Source organism: Nipponia nippon, unplaced genomic scaffold, assembly GCF_047370975.1.
Source record: "Nipponia nippon isolate SJK-2023a ecotype South Korea unplaced genomic scaffold, ASM4737097v1 scaffold_5, whole genome shotgun sequence".
Classification (NCBI taxonomy): domain Eukaryota; kingdom Metazoa; phylum Chordata; class Aves; order Pelecaniformes; family Threskiornithidae; genus Nipponia; species Nipponia nippon.
Window position 1 is genome coordinate 62,874,483 of NW_028262369.1, and position 12,966 is coordinate 62,887,448.

A 12,966-nucleotide genomic window follows, 5' to 3' on the forward strand; every position below is an offset into this window, starting at 1 on the left:
TGAGCTCTCTGCTCTCTAATGCAGGTGTGCTTCCCACAACACCTGCGCTTCCTGCAAAGCTTGCTAAACAAGGCACAATATCACATCGATTTCTGTCGTGGGGAAAGGACTAGAAGCACCCTTGGCATCTAACCTTTGGGACTTGATCTGACAACCTGACTAGCCAGTAAGAATGTTGTCACCAATTTAAATGGATCTGGGCATTAAACTAGAGAGTGGGGAAAATTCTGATTGTAATCCTGAAACTAAAGAATCTGAGTGCCTGGCTGCTGCTGGTAATCTGGTGTCTGCAGCTGAACCCTGGGTGAACATGCAGCTGATGAACAAGTCATAGCTGTATTCTGTGGGTGGGCAGATGTCCCTCACGTTCAATTGCTACTTTTCATTAGTGCAGTGAAAGAAAGAAATTACAGAAGGAAACCTTGATTAGAAGTCACATTCTAGTTACATCTGCATGCAAGTTAAAAATAAATAAATACTGTAACATGTTGTAGCAGCTCCATTCAGTGTTTATGGCATTGCCAGTCCTTTTCACTGAGCACAAGAATCAGTTTAGTAGTGGTATTGTGCTTTCTGCAGCCAGCTCTGCTGGTAACTCTCAAACACAAATGAACAGAAGCCAAGATATCTCCATATGCTGCTTAAAGCGAAGCTTTGCTGAGAATGCTCAGGGAGAGACCAAACCAACCCCCAAAGCCTGAGAACCCCAATGCCAAATGGCTGCATACATCTTTTCACCTTTGAAACGCCCAGGAATTATAAAATCCAATGAGCCTCTCTAGAGCATCCAGTGAGACTAATCAAAATCTTATTTAAACTATTTGTTAATCAATCTGTTTGTTTAATGGTGGTGGACCAAATGCAACGCAGTGCTGCCCCTGGGGTCCAGGAGGAACTCTTTGCTCTACGTGACTCATTAGACTGAACATACTCCACTCTCACCTGCAGTTTCCCTGAATGGTTTCTTTCTTTCCAAACCAACCCTAAACCAGAACCTTCTCACTATACCAACTGAGGCAGAAAGGGAATGATTTTTTTTTTTTTTCCCCAGCTCCCTGCAGCTTTGGTATATTTATTTTTCATTCCTCAGCCCTTCACCACATTGGCAAATGCTCAATGGCCTCTCACTCCTAGCCAGCAGAATGGGCTGCTGTGCCAGCTGGGGGCCACTCTGCTTACAAAGGGTCTCTGTTTTACCCTTGGAGCATCACCCAAGAATTTTAAAGGACTTTTTTTGTAGAATTTAATCATCTGCTTCCCTTAGGCTGTCTTAAAAGGGGCCGAGATTGGTTTCTAAAGAGAGAAACTAGAGGAATTCCTATTGGAAAGCAGGGAGCCACGTCCAGGTTCTGAGGCCTGGGCTGAATGCAAATCTATCTAAAAGTTCTGGGGGTATTCAGTAAAATTCTCTTTGTCCTGTAATTTCTTTTGGCTTGTGATTTGATAACATTGGTCCTCATAAAAGGACCTTGCTGGTTTACTATCCTAACTTCCCCCAATGAGTCACTCCACTAGCTAACATCTCAATTCTCAGCAGAGTTTTTACCCTAGGATTAGAGCACCAGGAGATCATTACTGTGAAACAGCAAGTTAATAACTATAATATTAGGTTGACTTTTCCAAGATCCATCAGAATATTTTATATTGCCTACTTCAGGTTTGTCTCATTTTTCTTGCCGCTGTTTGGAAATGCCCTGTGTTAAATACTTTACCCAGCTCTGAGCTCCCTGCAAAGGCATTTTGTAACATTAGTGATTAGTCTGAACAGCAGTCCTAGCTCTGGGCATTGCAGACTATGGAAAGGGTGCATCCTGTCCCTGCTTTCAAGCCCTTGCTGCTCAGCACTTAGTATCTGAACAGAAACAGTCTGTGGAGCTCTGATTTCCAACAGCATACCCCAGACCCACCCCTCTGTGTAAAAGGTAGGGACACACGATGCTATGGCAATGTGACAAATCTAACAAGGATGGGAGACATTCACAGCAGTAGGAGAAGGTTAATATGCAAAAAACATACGGGTGGTCCGTCGTACTGAAGAGGAAAGTGAAGCTGTGAGAGAGAGAGAGTTCTCCTCTCTGTCTCGGTCTCCTGATACACCTCTTCGAGGAGGAAGGATAGAGGAAGGTCTTGGTAGAGAGGAACGCTTTTCGGGACTCTTGCTTACTCCATCCTAATAGTAGCAAAATAAAAAAGGAAGGTTTAGTTTTCAAAACTCACTTTCTGGGCTGTGCTTTCTCCCAACCTATATATAGAGGGGGAAACTTCATCCTATGGGCCCAGTTTACTACTCACACAGGAAGCTGTGGGGATCCAGCCACCTCTTTACTGCATCAAAACACCCGACAGTCATCTTTCTGAGCTACTTAAGACACATAGAGATACTCTTGGATCTAAATATGGACAGATTCCACATTTGGTTCTTAATAAGGAACAAGGGTTTTTTAGTGCAAGCTGAAAGTAAAGAAAAAATCTCTGGAGCTCAGGTGTAAAATTCTTATGTAAATTTACCTGCAAAGTAACTGCAGTACTGGTGCCCAGAATACACCCCACGCTATATTGTTAGGTGATGGGTGATTTTTGCATTTTCAAACACTAACCTGTAATTTTTTTTATGGAGAAAAATTTTTAGCTACAGCTTATTTTGTGAGTGTAGGACTATTAATCCTGATGTCTTCTCTTATTTCCTTCCATACTCATTTTTTTACTTTTTGAAATCAGCAGACACCTTCTTGTTACCAGGGTTAGAGCAATGGACATGTATGTTAGAATATTTTTGAACTTATGGGATGGGCAGCCAAAGACAGTCTTGCATAAGCAGATAGTCCTCCCAAAGGCAAATATGATGATGGTCCCAACCAGTAAAAGACACACCAAACACAGTGTTACACAGAAAATGGAAGTTAATAGTGAAAACAGTTTTTAAATGGGGATAGGCATGAACTCAGCATCAAGTAGATTTGAAACACAAGTGAAATGTAAACATGGGGAAGCTAGGATGGACTGCCAAACATCTCTTTAAATTTATACTGCAACTTCTTCAACATGGTCCCATGCATAGACCAAATTAGGTTCCTAGAGCATTTGGCTTCCACCCTTCTTGCTGGTGATTAGAACTGTACCCTCCTACACTGGGGACTGAATTTGTTTTCAGAGAATATTAAGTGGTTTAAAATTACATTTTTTAAACTTGGAAGGCAAATCAGTACCGCTGTTCTTTGCCACTTACCCACGTGCAAATGGGTGCAACTTCTTAGCAGTCAATGAAGCAGCATCCATATCACCAATAGAAAGAAAATATGTCCTTCTAGTTATAACTTATTTCACTTATGTTTCCTCTGGAGAATCTCCTTTAGTTTTATCCATTTTGTAGCACAAATCTTGTAGCCTGATAATCAGTTTTCCTGCCACTGGATGTAAGTAATCCCACATAAGCTTCACAGAGAATTACTCAAATTCAGTGGGGAGAGAATGTGATCCATGGAATTCATGTACACATCTCCAAGCTAGCTCTCTCTACCAACTCTGCTACCTTACCTTAGCATCTGATTTTGAGTAGGGCAAGCAGTCTCTTGGGCCTGCTGAGGAAGGCCGTACATAATAACTGTCTGTATCGAGAAAAGTGGCCCTTTTAGTAGTTAATGAGCAAGCTGAGCTGGGTCTTGGAGGAAGGAATGACTTTGCTCTAGACTTTGAGGCAGGAATCTTTGACAAAAAGGCAGTCTAGTCATGAGAAAACAAACAGAAGAAAACACAACATGAAGCTGGACAAAAGGAAAACACATGCAACATGGACCAAAAAAAAAAGCCAAGCTATGAATTAATACTTTTCCTGTGTCTGGTAATGGTGTCTATGCAGTTCTGACATGCATGAAAGTTTTAGTTCTGTGTTGTTTGATTAAAACCATCCGGGTTTGGACAGAGTTACTGATTCTAGGAAGTGCCTTTTTCTGCAGATGCTATTTTTGTCTTGTGTTAATTAGGACAAAAGTGGTGCCAGGTATGGCATTTAACTGGTACAACTGCTGGCTGGCTGCATTAGAAGCAAGTGCAAAACTACAGCAGCACCAAGAGATCCTAGTCCATTAAAACTAAGTTGTGCGTTTGAAATATATACCTCTTATCCCAAGAATAAAACAGTGAGAATCGTAAAAGCAAAGTTACACCAGTATTCCCACGATGGCAGAACAACATGACAGTATTGCTTCTTGTGCCACTGTGTACACACAAAATCCCTAATGCATCCCAATCACCGTATTCTGTGCGTTTGGTGTTCACTCTGTAGAGTGACAATGTGGAGTCCTGGGATGAGGAAACCCATATATGGTTGAAAGGCTGACCTGATATGTCATTGTGATCAGATACTTGTCTGATTCTGAATAATGATAATATCCCATTGAAAGAACAATTAAACATCAATAGGACAGATTAAAAATTCTTTGTTGACACTTAGGAGCACCCAACTGCTTTGCAAAAAGGAATTTCCTTGAAAGAGAATAGGGCTACTTGCTTAAGCAACACTTTTTTTTCTCCCACGGGTATAACTGACACTACAAAGAACAACTGCAAGGCTGTTATCTTGGCAATGTAGTCCTCATTCTCTCTGTATTCATACAAGCATGAAGTTACACACAGGACCAATCCCAATGGGCCTGTAATTATGGGATTTGGTACAGAATTTTAGCCATGAAAAATTTGGCATTTGATCTAAGTCAGTCACCTAGACTCTCTTAATGTTCAGAAAAGGTGTCCGAGTTACTCCTTAAGTTATCTTTGTTAGAAAATGAGAAAAGAACGGGTTGTCAACTCTCTACTGACAGGCATCTGGCTTAGGCTACATACCCAGCCTACAGAAAACTGAGGCTGGTGTGCTGAATGTCATCCATGACATCATCAACACGATTAAGAGTTACAGAACTGTGTAACAAACAATTCCAGTCCTACAAAACAGCTGAGAAGACTTCTATTGGATATCATCATCCATATCAAGTAGCTCTGCTGAGCAAGACAAGAAATTATTCAAAGGATGGAAGTGCTTTACTACCAAGAATATATTCCTAGAATGAGTTTTGCAACATATTAACGTCTCTTTCTTTTAATACTTATTTCACTGTCTGACAATACACAGAATAAAATCAGTGAATAATTATTTTAAACAGAAACTGAACAGCATCAAAGGCTTCTCCAGACTTTGACTGATTTGTCATAGTTCAACTTATCGGTCCCATCCACTTGTGAAACTCTGGGCCATATTTACAAATCCACGAAGCTGTTTATTGATGCTGAAACTCTGTGGAAGCAGGGTATCTGTGCTGGGTGGCTCCAAAAAGCAGACATTCTGCAAATGCCTTTCACCTGGTTTTCTGAACTTGAGATATAACTAAGCACACACAGTTTGAGGCCCAAATGTTCATTCAATGGTTTTTGCCTTTCTCAACCTGTGGGTCATGCAAAATGGTTCCCGTAACGAGACTGGAAGACTCTTACAGATTAAGAATCTAGGCACAAGGTAGAGACCTTGTCCTTTTCACTCATATTGCATACAGTGTCCTCCATGAATGTGTGCATCTAATGGGGACGCTAAAGATGGACAAGACTGAGATCTTTCAATGGAATAGCTGGGGAAAAGGCATGACCTTGAGCTAATGCACTGCTCTGAGATTATCACAGTCTAGATCCCCTCAGTGTTATTTAGGGAGCAAGGCACTTTTTAGCATCAGTAACAGCAGCAGAATCTGGCCGAACCAGATTTCAGTGACATGCTCAAGGCTGGTAGAGCAAACAAAGAAACCAAAGGCCTCAGTCCCTGCCTGTGCTTTAGCCAGAAAACTATTCTTATTCTCTGATAGCAATACATTACCTTTGACCTCTGTTATAATTCATGTTGCTCGAAGTACCAGCTGTCCACAGGACAAAGATCTATGTAACCCTGAATAAGACTCAGGGATTGCTGAAGTTGGGATGCAGAAACCTCACTTTATTTCAGAGGTGTTCCTAACACATGACCGATGTTCTCAGCATCTCGCTACCACAGGTACACAGCTCCTTCCAGCAGATGGAACTGCTTAGCCTTTCCTGAACTTGTTCTGCAAAGCAGTATGTAAACTGTAGTTTGAAGATGGATAACAAAACTGACCGGGTTGGATGATCTAACATTATCAGTAGAGAGGAAAAGGCTGCACTTGAAGGACATAAAAGCTGAAAATCAAGAAGAAACACAACAGAAAGGGAAATCTCTTTATGGAGGTGAAGAGGTGAAGCCAAGGCACAGAAGAGAAAATGTCCAAGAGATGCGTGAGTGTGGCAAACAGAGAAGTGAGGCAACAGGGAGAGGAAGTAAGCAGGGGACAGACTTCTCATCTTTGCCATAACGTAAGGGACAGGAATAAGAAAGGTGTATAGAAAGCAGATAATTTCAGAGAATGATGTTGCAGTGCTTGTACTTAGAGCACTCCATGAACACAGATGACTCTGAAAATGGCCTAGTATTGACTTCTTTTGTGTAAGTGTTGATTACCCCCAAGAAAAGACAGTAATAAACCATATTGTTGACTCAGACCAGAAACCTGTCCAGATATTTCTTAATGTACTAGCAAAGAAGCTCTACCAGTTTCCCAGTTTTGAGCTGAAATGGGTCAGAGACCTGAAAAACCACATGAAATCCCAGAATTTACGGCTGAATTCAGGTCTAAATTTCACAGCTCCTCCAAAGCCTCCAATCAATTATGCTGCTATCATCATTAACAATTTCTTACAATTCATAAATAATGTGCAGCACTTTATGAGACAGAGATTTTTGTTCGCCAAAGAACTGATGATCTGGTTAGACAGAAGAAACAAATCAGCCATGGAACGTATTACGAAATTTAGAGGAATCCTAAGGAACTTCTTCATTGTCAATGATGGCTAAAAATGACAAAGAATTGTCATGCTGCAGATGTGAATTAGCATGTGTCAGTGTCACGTAAAAAAAGGTTGCATAGAGGACAGTGAAAGGAGGTTGGTTTCCTGGGGATTTTTGAGTGGTGGGACAGGAAGAGCGTAGGGCCAGCATGGGAGCAGGGTGGAGAGGCACTGCAGTATTTGCTGAAGGAAACTCAGCAGAGGAGAGCCGGACGCAGGGAGCAGAACAGGCTGCAGAGCAGCTGAAGGCAGGGCACATAACTGTCAGGTTAAAACACAGACAGAAATCAGCGGGCCAGGAAATGGCCATTCAGAAAGCACTTAATCATATATAAAATGGTACTGGCCAATAATTTCTACACAGGCATGACCTCTGCAGAATGCATGGCTATATAATGGTGCATCAGAAGACATCCAGTGAGTCCTGGGGGAGGGTTTCTGCCTGCATAGCAATCGAGCAAGGTGTCAGTACGAGTCAAGTGCTGCAGAAAGGGCCAAGGTACACAGTTTATCCCAGAGGATGACCTGGCTCAAAATGCATCCAACTCCTGCAGTCTGGAGTCTGTGTGCCCCCTGTGGATCTGCAAACCGTCATCATCTACTACCTGGGACTGTAATTCAGAGGTTATTCAGGAAAGGTGGTTTTAATTACCCTTTTAAATGAATAATGAACATGGCAAACAAATTTTAAATGGAACACACAATCACTTACGGAATTAACACAAAAAGATCTGAAATAATATTATAAAGATGAACGATAAGATGATTTTACTCACTGAGAGTTTTTCCTTTGCTTGTTTAAATACACCAGGAGCCTGGTTTGTTTCACCACCTGCTGCTGAGAGACCCAAAGAAAGACCTGATAGTTAAAAACAAAAATAATAAGCATTTCCACTTAGTACACTTGTTAGAACAATTAAACGCCTTGGAACTACTGTGCAAAGCAATTACTTTGTGAATTACTCTCAGTGAACTCTATGCAGAAATGTACCTGCCTTAAAAATGTCCTATATTCATCATACTTGAGGTAAAATGGTATTCTGCACATTTAAAAAAAAAAAAAAAAAAAAAAGAAAAAGAAATTTTGTATTCATGTTCCTAGAAGTCTAGAAACTACAGTAAAAAGTTGAAGAAATAGCTGACAACTATAAGAGCCTCTAGTTCTGAAGGTCAATCCTCAGACACCTTAACATCCTGATTTTCAGGACTGTCCTCTAAAAATCAGGCTCCTTTAAGTAATCCACAAATGAAAATTTTGAGAGGCCCCTGAAATCACCACTTTTCAAAATATTAGCCACCATTCCTAATGGAAAGCTAACGGAAAGCAAGAGATTCATTGTTGAATTATCATCCTAGTTGTGTCAACAACGTCAGTGTGCCATGGGTCAACTAAGCCCTCAGACTTTAGCAACTCAACTTGTATCTGGGACATCAAGTATGTTAATTCAGTATTTCATTTATCTGATACAATGTGATCTGAGGTAAGATTTTTCTCTCTGACTTAGATTCCATCCTTACAAAAAGTTTTGGAATGGAGCAGCTTTTTGGAAAGCAGGTTATTAGTTTCACCCAAACACTGTTTTTCAGGAAGTGTTTTGCCACACAAAAACTAGATGTGAAATCTTTTGGCATCTGTGCTAGGATGCCCTTAGTAAATGCAGAAGCAGGACAGTGGTCACAGATGACAACCTTTTGCTGTAAACCCAACTGTCTGCCAACTGTAAAACCAACGCTAACGCACGGTACAGGACAGAACCGATTAGTTTTCTCCTTTCCCTGTGCAGATCCCAGGCATGGTGAGGAGATCTCTGGTTTTCTACCACACTTCCCACTCGGTTCTACCCTCTTAATATAATTTCATTGCTGGTTTTTTTTTTTTTTAAATTGAAGGAATAGGAGAAAAAACTTGTGAGGAGGAAAAGAATATATATATAACTGCGTACTTCAGTTCTGCTCAATTTGTAATAGGGATAAGTACAGCACAGCCCTCCTGCATCACATTTTACCACATCTGTTACTGCTGGTTTTGGTCTGGTTTGCATCTCTTCTAACTAATCACAAATAGCTTCTTTCCTCCTTCCCTTGGTATTGAACCTTAACCAGCCACCACTATGAAGTGGAAAGAATAGCTGTGCTGCTTGCGCTGACTTACCTGAAAGTACCACAACTTCTCCATCTGAACAAAAGATCTCTACAGGCTCTGCTGCCAGATTAAATACACAACAAACATGTTTCACCTTGGGAGTGACCCCAGAACTGAAGATAAGGAACAGAAGCGTATCACATAGTGACTTCCGCTCATAGCCAGGTAATTGTCCCGGCCTTGCCACGTAAACGCTCCTCTGATGGCACAATGGCAGCGACGTCTCACAGCCACTAACAAAACATGACTTGGATTGAGGTTTCACTCACGAACTACATCAGTCAAGGCAAATACTTCACAACTCTTTCCTCGGAATTGGCCGTGCAGTTTCTTTTTCAAATGGCAAGGATGAGTCTCTTAAAAAGCAGTCCCACCCTTATGGATATGGCACTGTGTATTTGCCAGTGCTCACCTCACAGTGACATGGAAGGTTTTTTCTAGTATTCAAGGGAAAATAGGGGAAAGATGTCATTTCCTGAGTCACTATGCAGAAAATATGAGCAAATATTAACTTTTTTTTGTAGACACTTATGACTAGACGTGTTTCATTTTAAAGTCACAGTAAATGCAGCACGGAGGTTTTAACTGACTGCAATACACTCAGTTGTATAGACAACACTGCCGAGGGACTTTTGGTGGGGCTCCATTGGCCAGGTATCACTAAAGCTGACAAGACCGTTCCAAATAGGACACACTGACAGTCAAAACTGGCTTCAAGAGATGGTGCTATATTTTATGTAAAAGGAAAAAGGTGAGAGAGAAAATGTCCCTCTAAATTCCAAATCCTGGAAAGAGCTGGATGACTGGTTCAGGCTTAGAGATATGTAGATTAACATAGGACTGCCTACACTCTTAGAGTGCCTTGCTATGTGATATCCTTTCACGTGGCCTCCCCCCAGGTCCCATTGGTAAGTATAAAAAGGTGAGGTAGAAGAAAATAAGGGACATTGTGAACTTTCCAGCAACGCTGAGCATGGTGAAACATTCTAGGAGATATTTTTGTTCACTTCGTGGTGTGGTTTAAGCTACTCTGCTGTAGAGCCCAAACCTCAAAGTTCAACCCACATTACTGCAAATTTTATGATCAATCTGGGTCCATTATTTTGGTTGCTCTCCATCTCAGGATTTAAATGTAGTGGGTGTATTACATTTTGTATTACATTTTTCACTTTGACTAATATATCTGCTTCACTAGGTGCTAGAGTGAGAGAGAAAAAGCTCTGTCAGTTGTCAGGCAGCACACATTTAAGGCACTGGGCAGATTTCCTTATAAGAGTCTACTGGTATGACTCAGGCCTCTCCAGGACGCTACTGGGCCAGAAGAGTTCAGAGGAGTTAGTGGTAGAGTATCTGAGGGCAAGACAGCACTGACCACATGGCTGTAGGAGTGTAGATGAAGTTGAGAACACTACAAAGCCGACACCTAACCCCCCTCATTTCCACTGCTGATTGAACCCCCTGGGTCTTTTGAAAGAATACGTGAATTATGGGTCGTAACTCCTGAGCTGATCAAGCTGTGCTTCAGCAAACAGCAAGAGGTAGCAAGAAGAGTTGTTTTAATCCTTTTTTAAAATTCCTCACTTTGGGGTAGTTCTTGTCCAGAATGCAAGTTAGGACAGCCTAGAGACTGCAAACTGAGGAGGAGCCATCACTGCAACACAGAGGGGCCTGGATCAGCCTTTTCTTCCCTGGCTTCATTTCTTGTGGAAGGGGGGAGTAAACACGCCAGATTCCCTGACAGGAGCAAGGCGATGGGACCAAGTATTTAGTGCTGTTGTCCTAATGGAACACAACCAGGAGATAATACACACTTCATACAGTTAAGGCATGATATTAAAGCTACCCTCGCATAACTATCCTTTTACTGTATTTTCGCTAGTCAGACCTCCATACTGAGACTGGTCTAAATTTAGAACAGGAGTGACTCATTGATGCAAAACTGGATGGGAGCAACTTCTTAGGAACACTTTTGGTATTGCACTGTTTACCTGTAGGATAGGTAATAAATCCTGTTCTTAATTTCTAAGCCATGAGACAAGGCCTACGTAGTTCTGCGCTGCTGTGCATGGTTCTTCTCTTAGTAGCCCTAGTTTCACTCATGAACAACCGCACTACAGCATGCGGCTATGTTACATTACAGAAAACCCGGCCTCTTTTAGCAATTTTTTTTTTTTTTAGATCACTAGAAAAGTCAAGATGTTCATCTTTCCACCCTGAACTCACAATAACAAGAAGTAATACGATGAAAATGCTGAAAGTGTTATTTTTGGTCCTCTAAATAATGATACACCTATCAAGATGTAACAGGAATCATTTGTTTCGTCCTTTCATCTTCCTCTACCAAATATTAAGATTTTTGCTTGGAATGCATTCGTAGTGTGAGCCCAGATTTCTTCTCTCTCAGCTTCATGCTGCATGTGGCTGGATTCCCCCTGTGGATTTTGACTGTACAGCATAAACATCAGTGACAGATTGGGAAGTGTCAATGCAGATAACATCAATCAACAAAATATAAGTCTGAAACACTTCTTATTATGCATGAGAGTAAAAAAGCAAAATAATGGAAATGCATACCATGGTTTAAGCTGTCAACATTTTCCCACCAGCAAAAACCAAAAAAGCATAATTTTTAAAAAAAAGAAAAAAGAACAAAATGATGAGTAGAGATTCCTACAACACCACACTATAAGCACGATGCCAAATTACAACCACAGCACTTGGAGGGCCAAGCAATGACACGCATACATGATCATGGCCTCCATTAAATAAACAAACAAATACCAGGAATGAAAGAAGAAAAGAAAAATGATACAAAACACTAAAAAAGCAATACTATTTGTGAAGACTGATATTCTTGGAGGAAAAAATAAAAAAATAGAGAAGCTGCTATAGCCATGAGATTTACAAAAAAAAAAAAATGTCTATGTTTGCCAGCCACATTGCATAACTGAACAGAACGCAGTCACCTGTCTGCTTCCGTTTAACACAGGAGAGATGAGTTGGTCTAGTATATTTGATAGCAGGTTTTAAAATGATTTTCCTGGAGGGAGAGTGGGCCTGAACTTCAGTTTTTTTAGCAAGTTCAGCTTTCTTATACACTGCTATGGACAAGAAAACACAAAAACATAGAATCAGGAAAAAACCAGCAAACAGTTTCATATGACAATACATCAAGTGGCAGGCCCACTGCTCCACAACTCCAACCCGATGCGTCGCTTCTACTGGGGTGAACAAATCCTAAGTCAGAAGAGGGGGAGCACTGGCGCATTAACCTCAGATATGCTACCCAGTGATCAGTGGGGAAGCCTACAGCAAAACGGGACCGGTGGAGCAGTGGGCCTTGCACATGGCTTTTCATATAGTTGTACAACATCTCATTAAAAAGCACTACCGTTAATACTGTTAAGGTGCACATCATCTACAACAGAGTAACCGGATAGTACTGTACAACAGTAAAACAAAAACAAAAACAAAAAAGCATATATTGTAATAGGGAGTGTTAAATGAACCTTTTTTCCTTCTCACTTCATCTCTGGAGAGTGTGCTAGGTTCCTTTTTAGCTATTTTCCTTTCAGGAGTAGAAATCCTGCCTCTCCCAGTTTTAAAAGGTTTCTCTTTTTTATGCTTATCGAGAGATGATCTTCGCAATTCTCTCTCTGCCTTCTCCTCTTTAGGAACAGTCTCTAACTGTTCAGTCATGATGCTCCTATCATCATCTGTAGGATCAGAGCAAATTATAACAACAAACAAAAGATTAGTAACAAATGTTAACAATACTGTGGTGGAGCAGGGAAAAATAGCCGAAGACAGAGCAGATGGATTAATAAAAAAAGGCAGACTATTTTACCATTTTTCTGAAACATGCTGAGATTACTATTACAACTATAATCATTTCGCTTTCTGATCATTATGATTTGGAAGCA

General features: G+C 40.9%; 1 protein-coding gene across 50 annotated transcripts in view; it reads right to left on the reverse strand.

Annotated features, from left to right (window-relative positions):
* MAP2 (microtubule associated protein 2) overlaps positions 1-12,966 on the reverse strand; it is a 240,331-nt gene that overhangs the window by 20,214 nt on the left and 207,151 nt on the right. For 22 of the 50 annotated variants that reach the window (XM_087731223.1, XM_087731227.1, XM_087731220.1 and 19 more), the window contains 4 exons: positions 12,553-12,759; positions 12,010-12,144; positions 7,677-7,759; positions 2,017-2,170 (listed from right to left, as the gene is read on the reverse strand). In XM_087731223.1, the coding sequence (XP_087587349.1) occupies positions 2,017-2,170; positions 7,677-7,759; positions 12,010-12,144; positions 12,553-12,759 (579 nt within the window). The remainder of the gene's footprint in view (positions 1-2,016; positions 2,171-7,676; positions 7,760-12,009; positions 12,145-12,552; positions 12,760-12,966) is intronic. The other 28 variants (XM_087731267.1, XM_087731266.1, XM_087731251.1 and 25 more) reach the window with 6 other exon arrangements.